The sequence below is a fragment of the Acromyrmex echinatior genome, chromosome 11, assembly GCF_024713525.1.
Source record: "Acromyrmex echinatior isolate Ae372 chromosome 11, ASM2471352v2, whole genome shotgun sequence".
NCBI classification, from domain to species: domain Eukaryota; kingdom Metazoa; phylum Arthropoda; class Insecta; order Hymenoptera; family Formicidae; genus Acromyrmex; species Acromyrmex echinatior.
The window spans coordinates 876,274-901,671 of record NC_141862.1 but is presented as its reverse complement, the minus strand read 5'-3'; the positions used below and the strand labels follow the sequence as shown (position 1 = coordinate 901,671).

The 25,398-nt window shown below is 32.9% G+C and overlaps 1 protein-coding gene across 5 annotated transcripts; it reads right to left on the bottom strand.

Annotated features, from left to right (window-relative positions):
* Positions 1–388: 388 nt before the first annotated feature.
* On the bottom strand, positions 389–25,398 carry gek (serine/threonine-protein kinase gek). 5 transcript variants are annotated; one of them, XM_087411576.1, is made up of 27 exons: positions 25,229–25,398; positions 24,272–24,378; positions 24,011–24,186; positions 23,575–23,754; positions 23,182–23,453; positions 22,772–23,071; positions 22,500–22,643; positions 22,288–22,410; positions 22,004–22,212; positions 21,161–21,375; positions 20,076–21,079; positions 19,706–19,941; positions 19,327–19,433; positions 15,704–15,867; positions 15,077–15,332; positions 14,572–14,858; positions 14,092–14,235; positions 13,755–13,890; positions 13,324–13,565; positions 13,032–13,212; positions 12,725–12,913; positions 12,331–12,516; positions 11,992–12,173; positions 11,677–11,775; positions 11,425–11,548; positions 9,843–10,000; positions 389–9,581 (listed from the first exon to the last, which is right to left on the bottom strand). In XM_087411576.1, the coding sequence occupies exons 3-27, from the start codon at positions 24,135–24,137 to the stop codon at positions 9,468–9,470; spliced, it is 5,379 nt and encodes a 1,792-aa protein (XP_087267702.1). In that variant the 5' UTR covers positions 24,138–24,186; positions 24,272–24,378; positions 25,229–25,398; the 3' UTR covers positions 389–9,467. The 5 variants fall into 5 exon arrangements, with proteins under 5 accessions (XP_087267702.1, XP_087267704.1, XP_087267703.1 ...); XM_087411578.1 differs by lacking the exon at positions 24,272–24,378 and having other exon boundaries at positions 389–9,086; positions 9,434–9,581; XM_087411577.1 differs by lacking the exon at positions 25,229–25,398 and adding an exon at positions 24,705–25,222.

Sequence of the window (25,398 nt, the reverse complement as noted above, 5' to 3'; positions counted from 1 at the left end):
ATTTTAAATCGATTGAAGGTACGATCAACGCGATGTTACAAATGCTCTAAAGGGTTTTTTGATTGGTCAATTCGTAAAATTCTTTCTTCTAATTGTCAATCAAACGATTCAAAGCATTTATAGTGAGACTTTGAGACTTCGCAAGTCTTAGACGCCATATTACTTTTCTGGCTTCGTAATTCATTATACTAGATAGAGCTGAAGTCAACGACAAATTTCAATAGTTGATGAATTGTAAGGATCACATAGAACTCAAAGGTTGACCGTTGCATCAAGAAGGAAGCAGAACCAGCAGGAAGCAGTGTTTGAATTTGTATTTTAAATTGTATGTATATTCTATTTCGCACATTTTAAACTAAAAGAGAGAAATAAAATAATTTCAATAATGTTAAGAGTAATTATACGATGGGCTCTTTTATTTTTATTAATAATAGTTATTCTACACAGAAAAATTAACTTGTTTTCGAATGAATAAAATAAAAAATATACGCATCTCACTACCTTCTTTGTGGTAGCCTCACTGAGAGAAAGAATATGACAAACAATATAAATACTACAAAATCTACAGACACAAAAGTTTTGCGCCCTATAGCGAGATACTAAATACATAAAGTTTGGTCTTCTTTCTTGCTAATAGTAACTCACATGCGATAATTTACAATAAAGTACAACTTTCATTCAAAACGCAAATAATATTTCGTTATACGTCTTTAATAAATATTGCTAACAATACGCGTATATTGCTATAAATAATAAGTTTTGTGTGTGCGTGCGTGCGTGCGTGCGTGCGTGCGTGCGTGCGTGCGTGCGTGCGTGCATGCGTGCGTGCGTACGCGCGGTGTGTGTGAGTATGTGTATATGTGTGTGTATGTACGTGCGATTATGTGGCACGAAAGGGACAGGTGGGATGCGAGGGAAGATTAATTGTTTGCAAAATGAAGAATAATATAATCTTACTGTTATACACTGACAGAGATAAACAATTTAAAATGCACAATATTTTTTTTCGGCCCTCTATAACCCAATTATTATATTACAAAATTTTGTAACATGCCAATTTATAAAGAATGAGCACATTAATAAAGAATGAGCAATCGACATTGTACCTGCATATGTCGTTCTTGTTTGATATTACGCGTAAAGGAGCCACAGCAGTGTCTCACGTCATGTCTTAGCGCCGAGACTCTATCGTGTCTCCAGATTTGAAATATTATCATTACGTATGTATATACAGGGTGTTTCCTTTAATTTTAGCATCTAAAATATCTCCGTTGTTTTTAATGTATATATTTAAGAAAATACTAAAGGAGAAAGTTGTTTGATTCGAAGGGGTACATATTATGATGAGCAAAGAATTTTTCCCAGGGATTTTTTGAGATTTTAAGATCACTTCCACTTTTTTAAATAGAATTGTATGTTTTATACAATATAATTCCTCTAATTATTCTGCATATTAAGATAGATGAATCAATAAGTGGAAAGAAAACACATAGTTGATTATTTAAAAAATTATCCATTTTGCATACATATTTTTTTAAAGCAACTATGTGTTTTCTTTCCACCAATTGTCTCTTTTTCACCAATCATCTCATTATTCTATTCATAAAAATATTAAGATATGATTACAAAAAATTTAATAATTTACGAATTATTTAATAATTTATGTCAATATAATATCTTATTCTGGCATATATGTATTAACATAAAATGTTAAATATCTCGTAAACTATTGGTTTTTTTATATCACTATCTTAATACTTTTATATATAAAATAATTAGAGAAATCATATTATGTAAAAAAATCATACAATTCCATTTAACCTTCTGAGGACCGGCATGTTTTTGATTGATTTTTTTATTTTAAGGCCTAGAACTTTTTTGTCAATGTCGTGGAATTGAGTGGCGAAAAAGGTCGAGTCCCTAAAAGGTCCTCCGGTTCAGAAAAAAATGACATCCCTTATTTTTGGTTTTTTTAATTAAATATCATTAAATGTTAAAATAATTATCTAACATTATTGTAAAGTAAAAATTTCACAAATAACATACGTAAAAACATTTTTTTAGTACAGTAAAATAATCCACGCAATAAAATAAACTTCTTTACATAATGTCTCGTGCACGGAACTGTTGTCGAGAAACGTGCACCGATACCTAAAGTGCGCGCTCTACTCTCCAATACGTGTATAGACATCAACTACATTTTTGGCTAAGAGCTGCAAACACTACAAATCCCAAAACATTAATTAAAATAATTCAAAGATCCTAAAGAAGCCTCTGAGTCTCCAAAGATTAAAAAAATGGAGATGACCTTGAAATCTCAAAAAATATAACCTTAAGAAAAATTTTTTGTTATCATAATCATATGTGTCCCTTTGAATCGAACAAACTTACTTCTTTATAATAGTATTTTTTCATATCATTAAAAATAACAGATAAAGGAGTAATTTGTTCGATTCGAAGGGATACATATGATTATCAAAAAATTATATATATATATACACAGGGTATTTCAATAACTATTACCATCTAAAATATCTTCTAATCTATAAGATGTAGAGAAAAATTTATATAACCAAAATTACACGTGGTGTAAGATCTTGTGCACAAGAAGAAATAAAGAATTAGGAATAAAGAATAAACGATTTCAACCTATCAGAAATCGTGTATTCCGATGTATTCGATTTCTGATAGGTTGAAATCATTTATTCTGTATTCCTAATTCCTTATTTCTTCTAACGAGAGACCTAAAAGGGCTATCATATGATGATAATAATTTTTGTTCAAATAAAGGCACTTTAAAGATTTCAAGATCAATTTCGTTTTTTTAAATGAAATTATATGAATTTTTTTACATAATATGATTCCTCCAATTATTTTGTATAAAGTATCGAGATAATGATACCAAAAAATTAATAATTTACAAGATATTTTACACTTTATTCCGTACATATTGACATAAAATATTAAACTCGTAAACTATTAATTTTTTATAATCATACCTTAAGACTTTTATGAACAGAGTAATGAGATGAATCAATTGGTGTAAAGAAAACATATAATTGCTTTAAAAAAATATGTAAGCAAAATGAATAATTTTTTAAATAAACATTAGGTTTGGTGTTTTCTTTACACCAATTGATTCATCTTATTATTCTGTTAATAGAAGTATTAAGATATGATTATAAAAAAATTAATAGTTTACAAGTTAGTTAACATTTTATGTCAATATATTCCAGAATAAGGTATAAAACATCTCGTAAACTATATTTATATCACTACCTTAATACTTTCATATACAGAATAATTAAAGAAATCATATTATGTAAAAAAATTCATATAATTCCATTCAAAGAAACAAAGTTGATCTTAAAATCTCCGAAGCGCCTCCATCTAGACAAAAATTATTATCATCATATGATAGCTCCCTTTATACCGTATAATATTGTTTATATAAATTTTTCTCTACGCCTTATAGATTAGAAAATATTTCAAGTGATAATAGTTATTGAGACATACTATGTATATATACCGGTGTTCAAAAAAGCGTTACAAACTTTTTCGGAAACACGGCATTATTGAGAAAAATTGTTCAGACAAAAGTTGTAGGATTCAAAAAGATCTATTTACTAATCTTATCAATTTGACCTTGGATGGCGTCACCAAGGTCAGGCTAAGATTATGTTAATTTTTTTTTAATGGAACACTCTACTTTTGTTTTCAGAATATAGCCGATGTCGAAAGGTTTCCAAAACGCTTTAAGAAAATATTTTTTTATTAAGTACTTTTTGAGTTATGATGCTTGAAAGTACCACCGATTATTAGCATTATCTAATTTTCAAATATTAAATTCTGAAATCAAAAGTAGGATGTTCTATTTAAATAAATCGATGTGATCTTGACCTGATCTTGACGACGCAACTCAAAGTCAAACTGATAAGATTAGTAAATAGATCTTTTTGAATCCTGCAACTTTTGTTTGAACTATTGTTCTCAATAATGCAGTTTTCAAGACAAAAATTTGTAACACTTTATTTTGAACATCCAGAATATGTACAGGGTATTTGAAAATTCAACCGACCACATTCGGATAGGTAGAGCGAACGAAAAGTTGAAAAGTCCTCTACTATTTTGCAGTTTTCGCAACAGTTAACAAGGTATTAATTACTAAAAATTACCAAATATTGGTCTTCAATAATTTTTTTTAAATACTATCAACTTTATCAGAAAAACTGCAAGAGACAAAAATTATTTATTTTCTTTCATAAAATTCTGAGAATTTTTTCAGAATTTCTTAATACTGTATTTTCTCATGTAGAAATAGTACCAATAACAAAATACAGTACTAAAAAGTTAATAAAAAATTCTGAAAAAATTCTAAGAATTTTATGAGAAGAAAATAAACAATTTTTATCTTCCAGTTTTTCTGTAAAGTTGATAGCATTTGAGAAAAAAATTATTGAAAATCAATTTTCGGCAATTTTTAGTAATTATCTCATTAACCATTGCGAAAATTGCAAAATAGTAAAGGACTTTTTGACTCAGTTTGGTTCACCCTATTTACACGATTGGCCAAAACTTACGGGACACTCTGTATATATATAAGCTGATCAATATCTGCCAAAACAATCTATGTGGAAGTGAAGGATTGATAACCGGAGGAATGTTTTTCATTGTAATAATTTCTCCCATTTTCCACACGCGCTGCTGTCTTGTCTAGTAAAATAGCGTTACTGAAATGAATTAAAATCATTATTACTCGAAATAATTACACTGAGTTATACAGGGTTAAATGGATGTCTGCTCGCTTTACGTAAAAAACGCTAGTCACATTCGTGCAATCTGTATATACCTATAATAATATATAATTTGTTGTCGCGCGTAGAATGCCGTGTATCTAAATACTTGACAAAAACAATGTACTTAACAATATTCTCATTTTTACATATAAAATGATAAAATCAATTCTTTTAGTAGCCCTTAGTGAGTTATGTTGATATAAATAACAATAGGCTCGTAAATTAATTATCGGGGTCACTGAGAATACACATATATATATATATATATATATATATATATATATATATATATATATATATATGAATATATTAAATAGATTCGAGAAATCGAGATAGACCGAAATAGAGTTATTTACAAAGATATGAAATCAATGCTATATACAGGAATGATAATTCCTTTCGTGTGATGTATCAATCGCTAAATCTAAACAAAAATGAACAGTCGATATCTCTCTTCTTAAAACCCTTAAGTAACAATAACGAAAGATAGACAGATTATTCTATTGATTTAAGTACAGCGATACGTCCGTTTCGTACATATATTCTTCAATTGCGATTGTAGTCAATACTAAACTTTATTTTACTTGCACTTAGCGTTTTAGCGTTACGGGAAATGATGCGTTATATATACGGTACTATCCTTTTACGGCAATTAAGGGGATCCTAAAGCGAAACTCGAACTTCGATGATGTCACCAGAGGTCGCTGTTTTTCAAGCGCATCGACATATCTTTTATATATTACCACATCAATATCTTATGCAACTTATGATACACGCAGTCACACGTTTGTGTCAATTTTCATATAATAAATTCGTCGCGATAAAACGTCTAATTCTAAGAATTCAATGTTATTTGTTCGTGCAAACTACATGTTTGTAGATTACTATTTCATAAGTCTAAGTTGCAAAATTTCGTAAGCAAATGTTATCATGATTTGACAGCTTGAGATGCCACGTTACATTATGCAATGGTAAAAAATATATCAATTTCGAAATTTTTGTCAATAAACTCCACCTCACAAACACGTATTAATGCGTATACTTTAATCTTGGAAAAGGATTTTCGAATCTGTGAAAGAGAAAAAAAGTATTTGTTATACGATTCAGTCAGTAATACAGACGGCTTTAGGATCCTCTTAATCTCAAAATATTGTAATGTCTCTTCTGACCACATTTAAAATAAGGCTATCAAGTTTATTGTAGCCATCAATAGTAACTTGTATTCATAATGTGTATCTAGGAAGCACACATGTGTATATATATATATATATATATATATATATATATATATGTATATATAGATATATATATACACGCACGCGCGCGCGCACGCACGTACACACATACAAGCGTGTTTAAGAGACTATAGGACCTTCTTTTTGTGTCACAGTCAAAGTATCAACTTTAATAAATATGTACATTTACTAGTAAAAAAAGTGTATACATTAACGTATAGTAAATGTATACACTGACTACACAAACTACAGTAAATATATACATTTACTGAGTTAACACTTTGATTGTGACAAAAAACATTGAGACACTCCAGTAAAATGCTTACTGTTAACTGAGGATTAAGGATACAAAACTACTTTATAAACATAATCTTTATAGAATTTTATACGAAAATGACGAATAAAATATTTTAAAAAAGTAATTTTAATAAAAATTATTAAAAATGTTAATTTTTTATTTTATTATGATATATAAACGGAAATAAATATGCTTTTTTCAAAATACGCTTCTTAAAAATGTCCACAAATTCAATCGATGAAATTACCATTTATGAAGAAAATGCCGTTGAAATTTTAAAAAATCTGGTTTGTGTGTATGATTTTCATCAAAACGAAAAAAATTTTTTATTCCTTATAATCTGTGGTAAATTATTTCTTGGTAATTTTTTATGCATCATTTTCTCACAAAATCTCTTAAAGACTACATAAAAAAATCTAAAAAAATTTTTTATGCACTTATAATCCTCAAATAATAGTAAACATTTTGCTAGTTCTTTTTTCCGTACGCGTAAACGTTCCATAATTGAGTATAATCGCGTGCCATCTTTTTACTCGTACTCTTATTTAATTTTCAACGTGCTTGTGTATCACCCAACTTTCTAATTTCGATTAATTTTGCTTCTCACAAATTCAAAATTAAGTTGGAGATAAAGAGAAAAGAGGAGAAGAAGAGAGGAAGAAAGGAAAAAAAACAGAGAGATAGGAGAGATAGAAGAGAGAGAGAGAGAGAGAGAGAGACATAGCAATAAACATAAAATTACTATCAGCAATTTGTTCGAGTTTCTTGATCGTAATGTTATACCATACTTAAGCTACTGGCATAGAATCCTGAGACAGTTGTCTTCTTGTACCAAATTTTATGGTTTTCTACAGCGGTTTCCTTTTTTTTTATCTTTTAAACATATATGTAATTGAGTGCAATCAGAACCGCTCATTAAGCGCTCAGTGAGCTCTTTCACTTGATTGGCATATTTCATTAGATTCTAAAATCTAGACCAATCAGATGAAAGAGCTCACTAAGCGCTCAGTGAGCAGTTGTTCTGAATTCACCCATTGTCCTCCTTTCTTAAATTTCAAAACGTACACAACATAGTTTGCGTTTCATAGCGCGTTTAAAATAATTGAAATTTCGATAATTTAAGTCTTCTTCTGTTTCTTGTTAAATAACTATAGCTATAAAAGAATTGATAATAACGATATAAATTGTTAATTACAAAGTTGAGGAATATATTCGTGAAATAAATTAGTTCCATTTGGTCATACGCCCTGCATACTGGCACTTTGCCCACTCGTTACACATACAAAAGTAACGAAAGCGTGTCGTAATTTCGTAATATACATGTTTAAAACCTAATTCGCATGTATTAATTTACAAAAGAGAAAAACTACTTCGAGCGTCCTGACTCAATGACAATGTATAATATTTCTATTTCGTCACTTTTTCATTATTTTTAAAGTTATCCTTAATTTCTCGATACATTGCACTTAAACGTATTTATGTAAGTGTAGTTTGTTATACGTCTAATAATTGCCACAGGCTGTAATTCTTTTCCCTATTTTTAACTAGCATTTTTAATGATCCGCGCTAAGATTCTATTAATTGATGATTATCCTTCGATTCGAGATTGAATGTCAAAAGACAATATTCTCTTGTTCTATTTCCAGTTGGGGTACACACGCGATATACACACGATACATTGTATTTCTGCCGCATATTCTCGACACGATGACATCACGTATGCTTATAGCGCATCTAAATGAGTGCAACGTCCTTAACGTTCTTAACAACTACTTATTATCAGCGGGAGCTCGTGACACGATCATTCTACTATTCACACGTCGGATAATACCATGCACATTAGTGCGTATGACGCGATAGAAAACGATTAATCATAAGGCATCGAATCGATTCATTCTCCGTCTAATTCGTTACCTCGTTAAACCGGGGATAATCGCGCACAGTGAACTTATGAAAGCGAGAAAGCAATAACGTAAACAATACTTGAATCTTTTCCTTTTTGTTTTTTACTCGATTTTGTACAAGATAATCGACTAGTGAAAGAAAGAGAGAGAGAGGAGAAGAGGGAGAGAAAGAAAGAGCGCTATCGTCCATATGCGCACGATAAAAAGGAAAGAAAAAAAAGGGAGATGCCTTTCGTAGTGATAAATGTCACGCAGTTATTCCCGGTTAACATTAGTTAAGTATATACTTATACGTTTGTAGCTGCTGTTTTCGTCTAAAGTTGAAGGTATGTATAAGATACATTAAATTGTTAAAATTTTATTGCTAGTTAATTTGACTGAGATTCCAATTTTGTTGCATATAAATTGTCAAATCATTCTTATCAAAATAAAGAAGGACAACTATCGAAAGAAATAGATATGGCATCGCAAAAGCGAGCTTAATGATACAATGTTTCTCTCGTTTTTTTAAGTGTATAAAGTATTTACAATAATTTTCCATTATATTAATAATAGACTTTTCCATAAAAAAAGTGCATCATAAATTACATATAAACTCTTAAAAATCAGAAAATTATAGAAATGCACTAGTGCATTTTTTGCAAAAAAAAATTTGCTGCGGTTTATGTATATATGTATATATAAAATTACGCAGCGCGCCAGTATACATTACAAAATTGTTAAAAGCGCATAATCACGATACTTGTTTGACTCATATACAACATCAAGTATGCATAATTATATTGCACGACGGTAAGACAATACCGCGAAATATAATTCTTCATTTCAAAGATCAAACACAAGTACTGCGTATCTGTAAAGTACGTTATAAATATATAACTATATATGTTAGGCTCGAATCTAAACTTAAATTTTTCGATTTATTATATATGAAATAACGGAGCTTCGAAGATTAATAAGTTCGGATTCGATCGACAAGTCAATTGTAATCAACATAGTCAATGATTATCAAAATGCATTTTCAACAATGGAAAGATATAATAGATAAAGAATGAAGAAATATATAGTAAACGTATAAGAGCTCAACATATATACATATATATATATATATATACTATAGGGACGCGACAGGTATACATATGCATATGTATAATATATATCAAATTGATCGTTTTCCTTAAATATGTACTAGATACATACCGTTTATCTAAATCTTCGTAAAAGTTAAATAAATTTATGAATCATACGATGACGATCCATGATCATGGGCAGGACTCGGTGGCGTTGATGGATTTGAACTATTATTCGAAGCTATAGAATGTCTAGGGCTGCCACCAGATGGATGCTCCTATATAAAAAACTTATGTTACGTACATGAGTATATATTTTACACGCACACACGCACGTATATGTATATATATTTTGCTCGTGTTCAAATACACATGTATAAATATACATTTCATAATTACAAAATATGCTATCTATTTTTAAGAATTGTACGACGAGCATGTAGATAAATTCAATAGATAAGTTGGTCCTTTGTATTGCAATGATAATTAAACATAAATAATACACAAAGAAACATATATGTGTAAAAATAATAAATTACCTTGTTATGTAAAGATGCAATACTGCCAAGAGAGAGCGGAGTGTGTGAACGCAAATGTAACGATTCAGAATCAATTTGGTCCACCGGAGTGCGCGGTAAGGAAGGAGGCGTGGCAGTTGGTCGTGGTGGCGCAGGACCTCTCCGTGATGTTGTCGAACCTATATATATATTTTATCTGATTAAATTCGATGCAAAAATTGAAAAATACAATTTCCAGATATACAATTTCGTTTATATGAGGACAAGTCAATAAGTTTTTAGTAACATTTTTTTTGATCGATTCATTTTTATTTCTCAACATAGTCTCCTTTCAGCTCGATACACTTGATCCAACGATTCTCCAACTTTTTCAAGCCGTCCGAATAATATTTGTCCAATCCTTCAAAATAAGCCTCTGTTTCGGCGATGAGCTGCTCTCTGGTGATGAATCTCTTTCCTCTCAACTATTTCTTCATTGGAATTATTTCTTGTTTGGAAACAGGAAATAGTCGCAGGGGGTTAAATCTGGCGAATATGCTGGATGAGGAATTCATAGCGGAATTTGTTGAATTTGGCCATCGATGCCGGTGAACCCGCATTGTCTTGATGGAAGAGCACTTTCTTCTTCGCCAAATGGGAACGTTTTTTCTTTAAAATGTTGTTGAAACGGTCCAATAAGACTGCGTAGTAATCGCCATTGATCGTTTGCTTCGACGGAAGGTAATCAATATGAATTATACCGCGTCCCAAAAACTGTGGTCATCACCTTTCCGGCCGACTTCACGGTCTTTGCCTTCTTCGGAGCTGATTCACTCGATGAAGTCCATTGTTTTGACTGTTCCTTCATCTCGGGTATGAAGTAATGGATCCATGTTTCGTCCACAGTAATGAATCGATGCAGAAATTCATCTGGATTACGTTGAAACATTTCCAAACATTGTTTTGAAATCGTTACACGCGCTTATGGTCCACAGTGAGCAAACGCGGCACTCATCTTGCCGATAGCTTTTTCATACCCAATTGTTCGTGCAAAATTGAAATCAATAAATTGAATCACTGTGCCATGTGATATACCTGTGGTCTCAACAAGCTCGCGCACTTTCACTCATTAATCAGTCAAAAAATATCATGGACTTTATCGATGATTTTTGGCATAGCAGCCTCAATTGGACATCCCGAACGAGGTACATCACATGTGGATGTACGACCACGTTTAAATTCACCCAATTGTGTAGAGTCACAAACGCTGATGCAAATGTGCTATGAACATTATCCAACTCGGCTTTGATTTCTTTCAGCGTTAAATCTTTCATATGTAGATGTTTGATCACTGCACGAAACTCGTTTTTTTTCATTTTGCAAAAAATATAAAGGTTGTTCGCTTTAATCGTCTACAGAAATGAAACCACACGATGAATTCCGCTCAAAATTTGACAGTAATCAGCTGAAAGATGCTACTTGTCAAAAAATAATATGACATGACCCTGCGAGTGCCCTCTGACAGATTTTCTAAGAACTTATTGACTTGCCCTCGTAACAGGCATATATGAGAAAAACGATTTTGTTAACGTGTTATATATACTTTATTATTTTATTAATTTACCGTTATGCGGCGAATATCCAGAGTTTCTTGACATATGCGAGCTCAGGCGACGTGCGTCAGAAGGGGGATGCCTGGGAGGCAATGGTGCTGGTTTGTTCGGTGTTTGAAGCGTAGCATCATATAGCTATAAAGAAAAAAGTAAAGTTGAAAGAGAAATCGCTTATGTATTTGTTTGTCTTGTTAGAATTGAATTAGGAAAAAATTGTTGTGATTTATTCATTCATCAAAAAACGAGTAATTCATATTACTTACTCTTTGCTGGCTACTATGAAGATGAGAACTACCATGATGACTCGTATGTTGCTGATCAGCAGTTTCCAATGTCGTAGGCAAATCTAATAAACGTTGTATCTACAATAAAAGAAAATATATGTAAAATAGTACATATATTTTACATACGCAAATGAACGTATATGTACATAGTATATGTACTAGAATTAACAAATGTCAAAACGACTTTTTCAAGTTGTTTTTTTAAAACTTGAATCTAATTCTTTTATACAATGTATTATTTGCAATGACGCATGATAATAATTGTCATTTACGAAATTTAAACTTTTTACATACCTGAATTCCATTTCCTGGACCCATATGACTAATATGATTGAAATTTGTCGGTGCAGAAATCATTTTCGAACGTCTATCTGTAGGACGAACAGCTCTATTGCCTTCTCGTAATGAAAATCTTCGTCGTGGCCTTGTCATTTGTCTACCGCTCGCATCCAATGGCATTAAATTTAATAATTCTCCTATAGAGTATTTATAATAACTAATTAATCTCCAACAATAGCCAATTAATCCAAACAAACGGGATCAACTCTTTGTTACATAATTTTATATGTAATAAATATGTATATCGTGTCGCGCGCATCTTTTGGGTTCTTAGGTGGAAAGCATGATACTTACGTTGATGCAGATTGCTGAGATAAATAACATACGGCATATCATTTATTACACAAGACGTAAGAGAACCTGAGATATTCAACGGTCGGGCTCGTTTCACATTAAGCGTTTGTAACCAGTCTCCAGATGTACAGTCAAACACATCAATATGAGTCTCGCTATACACCAATAGATATCCCTCGCAATAACCTGAAATTTGAAATCGCGATTTATAAGTACAACGAGAATGAATCTATAAATGAGCTTCGTATTGAAGCATCTCGATGATCAAACCGAATGCTAGGAATATACGTGCTAGCACGAGAGTAGCATGATCAGATAGATGTGACTCGCGATATTTATCTGGAGACACGATAGTGTCTCAACGCTAAGAAAAGCGAAGCGTTGTAGTACTTACTAACTGCCGTAGGAACTGCAGGATACATTATCTCCCGATCTCGACTCTTTCTTCCCTGATTATCAACATATACTGCTAATGTATGGAAGACTAATAAGAATTCACCGCGTGTCAATTCTATGCAACGTAACGCATCCACGGCACTATAAGTGAGGAAACCCAAGAGCGTATTCTCAGCGTGGACCAAGGCTGGAATAAGTACAAGAAAGTTTAATAAAGGTGCTTATAAAAAAAAAAAAGATAATTACAATGTAAAATAGAACTGAGCGGCAATACAGGGGATATATTCGTCTTGTATCATACTTACAAATAGGATGATGATCTCCTAAAATGCTATAAATAGAAAAACCTGATGGATAACCAACGCACAAGCGTCCTTCAGAGAGAATTTGTAAGGTTTGTGCATGACATGGTAACATTAATTCACGTATACGTTTATGCCTTGTTTTCGTACGTGTTATCTCATAGATGATAATTTGAGATGCGTTCTACAAAAAATAAGTTGCATTGTGCTATATACACATCTTGAAATTATTATATATATTGTAAGTTATGTATTGTATTATATTTAACTGTACGTTACTAATCGCGCGCCTTACTTGTTTTTTTATTGCAACGCATAAGCAATAATTAAGCGGATTCCGACGCACTACTCCAGTTGTTAATGTGATGCAGCCTTTAGTCTCTGCTACTTTAATCCATTCGACTTCATCTCCATCCAAGGCACGTACTGGAACCAGCCGTACATGACGTTGTTTTCCGCTCAATACCACTATTAATTGCTCCTCCGTAACATATTCAAGAAGATATATCTTTTTTCCTTCCCCGACTCTCGCAATTTCTACAAATTCATTAAAATTTACGCCCAAGCTATACATATCGTTAGGTACAATTGCTTATTTAACTGTACTTTTTTCTGTACGTGCGAACAAGGTCTCGCACTTTTAAATCTACAAGGAAAGATGATGATATTTCTCGGTAAGTCTAAGGCATAAAGAATCGTCTTGATTAGACGGCTTCGTCTACTCACCATTACGATCTAAATCTAAGCAGAAGAGACCTTCCTCTGTACCAATGACTAGACGATCCGGATCAATAACCGCTCCTGACATCACGTTTTTAATGAATGCCAAGGTATTGTCCAATAGTTCTTTCGCTCTAAAAATCTACAGCAACAAACACAATATACCGATGTATTAATATTAATGGTGTATTATATTCGTAAAGAAAAAAAAAGTAGCATTTGCTATTTTCTGTTTTCTGGTAATAGATAATAGTTAAACTATGAAAGAAAGAGATGTAAAAGGAGATGAAAAATAAAGACAAGAAAGAAAAAATATATCGTATACTAATTCTTAACTATGTACCGTTGTGTTCGGAAGATTGTTTCTCTTTAAAATCCTATGAAGCTCACTTAAAGCTACTACCCATTTTGTTTTTTCGCTTTCCGTATCTGCCAACATTAATGTATGATTTCTCAATCCAGGAGGCTCCAATAACGACGTAGTTATCTAAATAAAAAAAAACAAGACAATTTACGCACTTTCTAAGTAAAAAAAACAATGTATATTGTTATTATTGCTAAAAATATGACACGCACTCATAAGAAATCATAGAATACATAAATACTTTCGATTATCAAGAATAGTAAGTGAAAGAAACAAAATTATTGTTGGAAATTAAAACAGTGAGCTTGAATCGCAAAATATATTACTTTGTCGAAGCTAAGCTGAATAAAATTTATCGATATACAATAAAAAAGATAATGAGTTATTTATTTCATTGCTCTGACACAAACAGTGAAAAGATTTCTAAGATCCGATTAAAATTAGACATTGAAACTTTACCCTAAATATACACGGAATGTCCTTCTTTGTAGCGTGTATCACGTCGGAATCACGAACGGAGCTGACGCTAAATTCTTCATCTCGCATATCCAGAACTTGCGAAACGTATACAGATGGCAATGCATTGCGATCTGGTGAAATGTCATAAAGAAATAATTTGAAATCACAAACTACGACGAATTGACGCACCCAACCCTTTTTGACACCACCCATTTTTGGCACTTTGACGTATCCTTCATACGCAGTACCTATCCCACGTGTAGGATCGATCCCTAGTGGTCGTTTAGCTGAAACAAGCACGTCTCGAGTCGCAGAAGTCATACGATAAGACAGTTTAACATATCTATTATAAATTGTAACCAAGTTCTTTGATTGTTAAACAGATGAATTCACATATCAAAAGCTATATGTCTGAAATCTCTAGTCTGAAGTCTCTAGCTTTGTCAGATATTGAACAAAATTTGATCTTTTAAATGAATCTGCTTAAAATCATGGTATTACTTACTTTGATCATGGGGTACAGGGCACATTGAAGGTACTTTGTCGCAACAAGGCATATGGCACGCGAAGCCGCACACTTCGCATACGACTCCTTGCCTCGTTAAACCAACCATTAAAGACGTGCAATGATTACACTTTGTCGGTGCGGAAAACGTTCGTACGAGAAATTGGTGTGATTTAGGCTTTGGTTGCAAATTGATTTGACCATGAGTAGACGAAGACTTATTCAGAAGTTCATGGGACAATGGCGAAGTTGGATCCTAAGAAATAGAAGAAAAATGAAAAAAGAAAGGTAAAACTGAGTGAAATACTTTCGCGTGCATATATACACAAAGCACACTATAATTTACTTTTTTGTTTCTAAATATACAGGGTGTTTCAAAATTCGCGCCCGCGGAAAACAAAAAATGATACTTTATGCTAAAAGAAATTTTTTCCTTTTGCAAAATTGCGTCTGACAAGTAATTTTTGCAGAAAAGCAGATCGAAGTTAACAAATAAGAAAATTATTTTTCGGACGCAATTTTGTTAAAGGAAAAAGTTGTTCGTTTTAGCCTAAAATATCACATCTTGTACTTCGCGGTGCGAATTTTGAAACACCCTGTATAAAATATATGTGTTGAGATACTTACAATACTAAGTTCAGACAGATTACTTTTGCTGCTCGTAATACTAGGTGCACGATTGTCCTCAATGTCACCTTCCACACTGTCGACACTTCCATGACGTGTACTACTTGTAGTTTCTTTAAGAAAGTGCTCGAGATATGACATCTGTGATGTAGGACGTTCTAGAACTAATAAAAAGATTGACTAAATAACGTGACGATGATGATAAAAAGTATAAATATCTGGCAATATACAAAATGTAAAATATTTGCGAACATGAGAAAAATAACACTATTGTTCTAGTACTAAAGTTTGAACGGCACGTAACATTTTACCTGAAAATATAGTAAACCTCTTAGTACATATATACATTTGCTAAATATGCATGCTTTATAAAAAAGAAAAAGTAGTAATTGCGTGCTTCTCTGATGTCTTTGTGTCATAAGTACATATAAGAAATATCAAAGATGCGGATATTTTATGCTCCATATTATGACAAATATAACTATTGCAAGCTAGAATACGCACGAGAAAAAGTAGCTTGAAACGTTACAAGAGTTTCAATTCAATTGGTTTCTACTGGTATATATAAAAAGAAATAATTCACACAACGCGCATATCTGTTAATCCACTGAATATAAAAAAAATGCTCAATCAATTGATCGAATAGTAAAGCTATGGTGGAAGAAGATAGGTGAGACAGCTTGAGAGCGCAATAGGAATTTAGCAAATTTGATTCAGTTTGATTGACTGTTATGTGACAACTTGAGGGATGTATGGTACGATCAAAATTTAGGACCCAAATTTGATTGGCTAGCTGATTGCTCTAAATTGCCTTTATGCGTGTTGTCTCACCTGTCTTCTTCCATCATGAATAAAGCTAACTATACAGCTTATAAAAGAATGCAACATTTACAAAATCCATTAACACCATTGCAACTTGAACAAGGATATCGGACGTCACACATCAACATCTGCTTAGTTTTTGATAAGTTTCAAAAACAACACAGTGCTATGTTTTGTTCCTATCAAATTTTTCTCGAGAAAATACAAGAAATAGAAGAAGTGGAGTAATAAAAAAGAAACATAGCGCTGTATTGTATAATTAGCATGTCCAATCCAAAGTCACTTTTTTGCTGCCACATCATTTACCAGGCGGCGATACGATGGTGACGGCATTCTGACTGATGAACGTGTTGACTGGAACGAATCTAGTTAATAAGCGACAAGTCGTGATGCGGGGGGCACGCATTACTGGTAGGGGTGACGACGGCTGATGTACGATGATACGTTGGGGTTTGGTGCTAACGATGTTTGGAGGTTTGCTTGTTGTATCGCTGGATGAGACAGCTGTCACAAATATAGTTTGAAGATGAGCAACAAGAGGCCCCACACGCAGCTCGTTACGCCAATAAACAGAGGCACTTTGTAGTCTAGAAATCAGAATCGCATACCGTACTGGAGAATCGAGTTACTATGCTACATAGATCCCAGTAATTACGATCTCTATAATTTGTATTTTATATATTAATATACATAAACAAATTTAACACAAAATCTCAAACGATAAACCTTTCTCGCGCTTTCTAGATAAAGAAACAATTTTCCCCAGTTTACAGACATTCAAATAACATGTTACACCGACAAATTAGATTGTTACATTAAATAACAATCGCAATGACTAAGATAAAGTATTTTTTATATGTATATTTCATGTAACAGTAAAAAAAAAAAATATATATATATATATATACATATAATTAATTTATCTTTTCATATGAGATTAAGTAAGATTTCCTCCATTTATACCAATTATCGATCTTTTCTTTTTTATCTATATATTTCTCAAATAAATCAACATAATGTATGTTACGACAAAGGTATTAGTGAGACGAATGAAAAAAACCATCTCCTACAAATGTCTCAGATATACATATGTAATATATTACATATGTATATGTACGACACATGCTAAAATAATTTTTATATCGTAAATATATATAATAATTTCGCTGATGACATAATTTTAATTTTATATGCGCAATGAAAATAGAGATGGGTCAAGATACTTTAGCTCGAATCGAAACTACTAAGGTAATTGTGTCTGGTAACATTTCCAAATCAAGTGATGACCGAAAGATATATTTTAAAAAGAATTAACGGCAATTTAAACAACCGACCACTTATGACATCTCTCTTCCTTTGCTAACATTCAGAAGAAACTGATAGAACACATTGCATGGAGTATATTTTGTTTAGGAAGAAACAGTGTACGAATTTTAATGTGACGTTCGGAAATCAACAAATCCAAAAATATTGATAAATAGATAGATGATTGAGTTGTAATACACAGACAAGTGTAGTAAAATAAATAAATGTGCAGTATGAATCAACAATATTACAGAGACAATATCTAAAAGAAGAAACTATCAAGTATGCCCTCAATCTTATCCACAATTTTACGAATAAAGAATGAAAATAATTATTGAGAAAAGACATCATTGATATATAATCAATTTTTCGATAATATTTTCATAAGATTAGTTTCTATCATTTTATTCTAGCTAAGAATAAAATTCTATAGAGATTATAGTGCTATCATCACTTTCATTGAACAAGGTACAAAGTACTCTTTCAAATTACAAAACAGCATCGTTCTCTAGAGCTCACTTGCATATTTTCAGCCGGCATTTAGACTGCGGGTTGATGAAGTAAGGGGCAGAAACCAAGCTGAAATGTGCAAGTAAATCCCAGCACTGCTCTAAAAAAATTGCGTATATATGTAATATTTTAAATTTTATATTATCTCAGAGGCTCATTAGTTAGTTGAAAATTCTTTTTCAGTGTACATTTACTGAATGTATGGTAACGAATTTCATCATTATCCATAATCATAAATTATCATCACTAGATGCTTTCCATTTAGTAATACAAGTCGACACAAACATCATTTTATCTTTCTTGACATTCAGTGAAATAACAAATATAGAATGATACTTGTGTCGAATTATGTCATCAAATGAAAAGCATCCATTATGTGGTCAAATATTACAGCGCAAGTATTAGGTGTAGTAAAAAGAAATCCATTATTTTTCCAATAGATGGCTTTAGTAATCTGTATCTCGTCTACGCGTGATACAGATTACTAAAGCCATCTATTGGGAAAATAATGGATTTCTTTTTACTACACCTAATATAATCGTATTACCTGACAAATAAATAATACTGCATACAAAACAAGAAAAAACAATTTATATCGATCTATAATATTCCCACAAAACTACATTGATTCGATACGCATGCAAAAGCTGCCATTGAAAGTGCAAGTATATTTATAAATAAATTTCATTGAGATTAGGATAGCCTCAGCCTATAAATATTCGATATATAGTATGCGCGTACGCGCGCGCGTATCTACACGCACGCACGCACGCATGCACATACACTCACAATTATCAGTATCATTTTCATAATGAGACTAGAATTTAAAACACGTTCAACATTTGTATAAAGATCACATCTACAAATCAAATAACGTATATAGCTACGACTTGCAGAACAAGTGTAGACGCAATATTTCCAGCGATATAACGAACGGACTTTTGTGCATTTCTCGCTTTCCACATTGTCAATTGAAGTGTACTTACAGCCATCCCCGGTATCGAGACGCGCTTGCAACTCTTTTACTTGCATATCTTTTCGTTTTAATTCATGCGACATGGTATCTAATCGCTGCTTGAAATCTCTCAATTCCCTAAAATAAAGAAAGAACGAAAAGGACGAGAATAAAAATATTCAAATACTGTTAAGAATATGGCACACAAAAAACTTGAGCAGTAAGACGTAAGCAAATCAATATTTTGAATTTACTACTTTCGTTTATTGCCTCTACTGTGATTGGCCGATTAGCTTACTGCTTACATTTTACTGCCTTACGTTTTCTTATGTGCCAAAGCATTTATCGTTTTTTTTTTTGTTTGCAACTGGTGCAATATTATTTTTCGTCAATACTTCAGTGAAAATTACTTTTGTGCAGCTATCAAATCCGAACGAGTTTTGGTGAGTTCCTCTGAAATTGCTTGTTTCGCTTGTATTTCACTTTGTAAGGAGCTCTGCAAATTCAAAAGTTCCATCTTATCGAGCTTCTGCGATCGACGATTTCGCCAATTTTTATCTGTCATTGTAGTTCCACTTCCAATACCACCAACTCCACCAGAGTGTTTCAGGAATTCCAATTCTTCCGTCATTTTTGTAGCCAAGGCCTGAGATCAGAATAGATAATAATTTCCTTTTGTGAACAGAGGCTAAGTAATTAATAAAAAATTTGTTCAATCTAAACGTCGCCATATCTCGACGATAGACATTCAAGGATGAAATAATCAAAGCGCAAATGTACCTGCAAATATCCACGAGCATCTTTTTCATCTGATACCCACTGAATAATTTCGGTAATTTGAGCTTCCCACTGCGCTATAGCTTCTTTCTTATTCCTCAATTCTTCGTATTCGTCCTCCAATTGTCTTCTTTCACCCTGTAATCTATTAACGCTATCGGTGAGGGCACCGAGTTCTAACACAAGCTTCTTATTTTCTTCAACTAATATAATCCTTTCCCTCTCATGACGCCTATTTAACTCGTTTATAGTTTCTTCGCTATCGGTGATATTTTCCAATCTTGCAGCATCCAATTTCTCCTTGGTGAGTTGCACTTCTCTTTCCAACAGTTCTCTTCTAGTTTCCGCTTCGTGCAATTGTTCTTGCAAACTTCGAATTTCAAGGTTAAATCTACTTTGTTGTTGAGTCAAGTTTTCGTTATACTGAACCTCAAGCTTTTCAACTTCCGCTTTTAATCTGTTAATTTCTTGAGTAGCCAAAGCGTGATTCGCACTAGCGTCATTTCCAAGAGAACGTTGTCTAATCTTCTCCATCTCTTCTTGCATCTGTTTGCAATATTCCTCGCTGCGTTCTCTTAATTTCCTTTCTTTGCTCGTCTCTGCCATCGCTTCATCGATTCTATTCTCCAACTCTCTACGCAGTTTCTCAGCTTTCCGAATGTCATGACGTAAAGTATCGACCTTCTGCATCGCAACTTCTAACTCTTCCTCTTTGTCACGAACTTGTCTCGATAATTTTTGCTTCTGTTGCCGCAGTTCGGATAATTTATCCGATACTTCCGTATATTCCGTCATCGCGAGCTTACGTTGAGTGAGAGCATCCTTCAACTCTTTGTCTTGAAGTTTTAATTTCTCCTGCGCATCCAACTTATCCTTGATAGCTTCTTCTTTCTCTGAACGTAGACATCGAACTAATTTCTCAAGTTCCCGATATTTCATCATGTCACCATTATCTAAAGTTCGTAATTCGCGAGGAATATCCATAGATTTCAACTGCGACTCCAATTCTATATAGAACAAGCAGATGTTACGTCAATGTTGTAACACAAACACATACATATTATGGAAATTTAAACTTATAATTTTACCACAATTGCGTTTTGTGAGCGTGTTTATTTCATCTTGAAGTTTTCTGGTCGCATTATTAGAATCTGGCGAGATACCAGGCGAAGAATGACTTATACTCGAATGATTTTTCATATCGTCAATAGTTTGTACCAATCGTGTATTTTCTTCTTCGAGTATCTGTATACGTTTGTCTGTCTGAGATAGAGCAGAAATACAACCCAGATCCGATATACAACTGTAATATTAAAAACTGAAGATAAAGCAAATAAAGCATATTACTGATAAAAATCGACAAATTCGGTGTACAGTAACACGCTATTCGCAACAACCGACTCGATTCATTTAGTCGGTCCTATGGTGTTTCGTAAATACGGCGATCAGTTTTGCTCAATAAAAGTACAACATGAATGATGCCTTGTGAGGGGCGTTTCAACTGCCGACGATACTATCACTATGTAAAAAGCAATACTTTTATCTGCTTCCGAGATTAGTTTCATATTGATATTTGTACCAAGCAAATATATCCGCTATCAATCCTCGATCAAACTGATTAGCGAGATCAGTGACGGAAAAATATATGAGAAAGCTAATATTTCCTTTCATAAGAGATGGCTATATTGCGATAATTTTTACAAAATGACAGAAATTTCAGATACAAATTAACGATATTTCTTGCAGTATTACATCTGCTTTATTTATCTCTATCGATATTAATTGTTACTCGGGTCATGACGTTTACATCTTTTTATAACGTGACAATCAAGGAAATAATGGAACGTTAATATTCGTGAGCGTCACGTCACCGCATATGGTTACGTATATAGCACAAATATTAGAACAAAAAGAAAGGACACGTTACATACCTTCCTTGCGTGAAACTAAAACCAACAAATGGTAAATGAAGCGCAGAAAAGGCAGAATTCGCGGCTGGTGGAACAGCATCAGAAGTGCGAACATCAGTATCATCAACGTCAAAGTTGGACGTGTCACTAGGTGATGAAACTTCAGGAATGTATGGCGCGGTGCTATCTCTCAGCGTATCCCAATCGACTCCGTCGAACCACGGATGTTTCTGCATTTTTAATAAAAATAACATATAGATAAAATCTTAAAATATGCCATCATGATTACTACAACAAAAAACTACCTTGAAGTCATCAATTCCGTTTTGACCTAGTCTAAATTCAGAGCTGCAAATCAATTTCCGCATCAGATCTTTGGCTTCTTCAGAAACATCATACATAGCGTCCATAGGAAAATCAAAACAATTCTACGAAAAGGAAATGTTAATTCCAATTATTAAGCAATGATATGTTGTTTTAATGAAAAAAAATATCTATAGGAATTTTAAAGTTTTACCTTGTGATTCATAATTTTTCCATAAGTCTCGACTAGAGATTCTGCGTAAAAAGGTGTTTCACCATAGAGCATTTCGTACATACACACTCCAAGAGACCACCAATCGCATTCAGGACCATATTGTCCTTGACCATCCTCCATTGCCTAACAGTAGTAATAAAATATAAAAGATAATGCAAATATGATAAAGTACACAACATCACACATATGCGAACGCAATGAGCGAGAAAGGTGAAAGTAACATATCTCTATCCTGCAGAATAATGTATTACCCTCAATATCTCTGGTGAAATGTAGTCCGGTGTACCAACAGCGACGTTACTTTGCACCGTACCATCCTCGAACAGTCGTAAACAAGAACCGAAGTCAGCTAACCTGATATGACCATTCGCATCCAATAAAACATTATCGGGTTTTATGTCACGATGTACATAGCGTAAGTCATGTATAGAACCTATAGCTAGCACCATCTCTGCTATGTAAAATCGAGCCATATCCTCGGGTAAGCGATCCTCGAATTTGCTCAGTAACGTTAATAAATCTCCACCGCAGTAGTAATCCATGACCAGATACTGTGATAACACAATACAAAGTAATACAATCAGTCACAGCAATTAGTAACACAAAGGCTGGTCAATACTTTTTACAAACATAAAAATTGTGCAACGTTAAGTGATATTACCAAGTTATTGTCATCTTGAAAGGCATAATGCAGATTCGTGATCCATCTGCGATCACCATACACTAATACATCCCTTTCTTCTCTAAAGCACGCCGTTTCAGCACGTTTTAACATTTCCCATTTGTTCAAAATTTTCATAGCAAATACCTTGTCCGAGCCGCGCATTCTTACAACGCATACTTCCCCAAAAGCACCTCTACCAATTACTTTGACGATTTCAAAGTCCTCTCGTGTCAATTGTAAGTTTTTGATGCATGAAGTTATTGGTTTTACTGCAAAGAACCAATGACGTGATCAATATATGTATGTATATACGGTAGCCAAATATAGACAAAGTTTAAGAATAAAAATAAAGTTATCTCGCCAAGATTTAAAAGAAACAAACTCCCTTACCAAACTCAATAAAATCGGAAACAGTCTTTTCACGGCGTAACGAAGAATTACAGCATTCATCGTATAGCACAAGCAAAACATCGATAAGTGTCTCAATTGAAACGATATGACCGGCTCGTCCACTTTGAGCAGAATCACCGATAAACAGGCCTTCGAGTTGGCATAATTTTCCTCCTATGCCTAAAAAGAACATTTTTACATATGTATAAAGACAGTATAAATTAGTTAATAAAAAAATGTATATATATATATATATATATATATATATATATATTATATATATATATATATATATATATATATGTTAAAAGCGCATATCTGTACGAGTACACATAAATATATCCATATTGCAAAATACTTTTTGTAATCTTTTGTAAAATTATATCCTCATATATATTATATATATATATATATATATAAAATGTTGCATCGTTACCATTGTTGGAAAGTCCTTTCAGCATAATGTCAGGAGGAAGATGGCCATAAAGATATCGTGACGAATCTGACATGTCGCCTTGTAGATAATGCTGTTTTTTACCACAATCTACAGATGACATTTCCATTGTTACTCGTCTTTATCTCCTTATACGACATTATGTTTTGCTAAAATTTCTGTAATACAAATAATTTCTTCAAAGGTTCATATATTTACAGTTGTACAATATAACAATCTCTTATATACAAATTTCAGACATACATGTGATATACTTTAATTATAAGGTTTTAACATTTTTCCGAGATAAATGCACAGAAAGCAAATCTATTTCTCATTTTTATGCAATTCAGCTGCATTTTGTCATAAATCTAAAATTATGAAGAAAAAAAAGGAGTAAGATAAAGAGATAATTAAAAGTATTGAAAAAAAAACACATACATAAATAAACATGTAGAAAGGAATGGAAAATAAAAACAGCTAAGAACAAATAGATAAATGTAAATTTAAAAGTGTAAATTCTTTCCTTCGTGAAGATGTTCCATCATCTAAATAATTTGAAAAATAATTCTAGTTTAATAATCCTAGTTTAATAATATTGAGTTTTTGGAAGAAATGGTAAAGTTTCAAAGAAATCAATCAATCAATACATAAAAAAAAATGAAATAAAATGAATTTTTCCTTTCATCCTCTTTACCTTTGTCGTTTAACAAATCTACTGATACGCTTAAAAGCGCGAAATTTCAGTTTCATTAATTTCACTTTCGATCATATGTATCTGGATCATTCACATTGAAAATTACGTAACTGCTACAAAGATAGATGAAATATTCGGCGAAAACGTGCAACAAGAGAAACACGTCTGAATAAAAAAGTACAGGGGTAAAAATAGTGTATCGAGATGGACACTGCATTCACGAATGGAATGTGGATTGTAAGAAAACCGTAATAAAGGAAGACGCGAAACGTAAGATGAACGAAACGCGCAACGCGATACAACGCTGTCGTCAAACGTTTACGGACACAAAATTCCTTGTCGCGTATCGTCCTGAATTTCAGGTTTATAACCTCGTCACGGACACACACAACCACAGTGCCATTCGCGAATAAACTCGTGACGTAAAGTTTTCCTTCATCGCACAAGAAGCTGTTTCAAGCGAAAGGCTTATCTCTTGTCGGAATGCTCTTCCAAGCGATCGTTACATCGATACGAGTATGTACCTGCCGAAATGACGCGCCCTGTTTTCGATCTCTTCTTCAATCGTTCATTACGCGCACCATTTGGTTATCATAAACCATCTTGTACAGCCATCTCCGAACACCAACAATTCGATTGACCCCCCTAGCAGGCATCCGCAGAAAAAATATGGCAACTCTACGTCATTGAATGG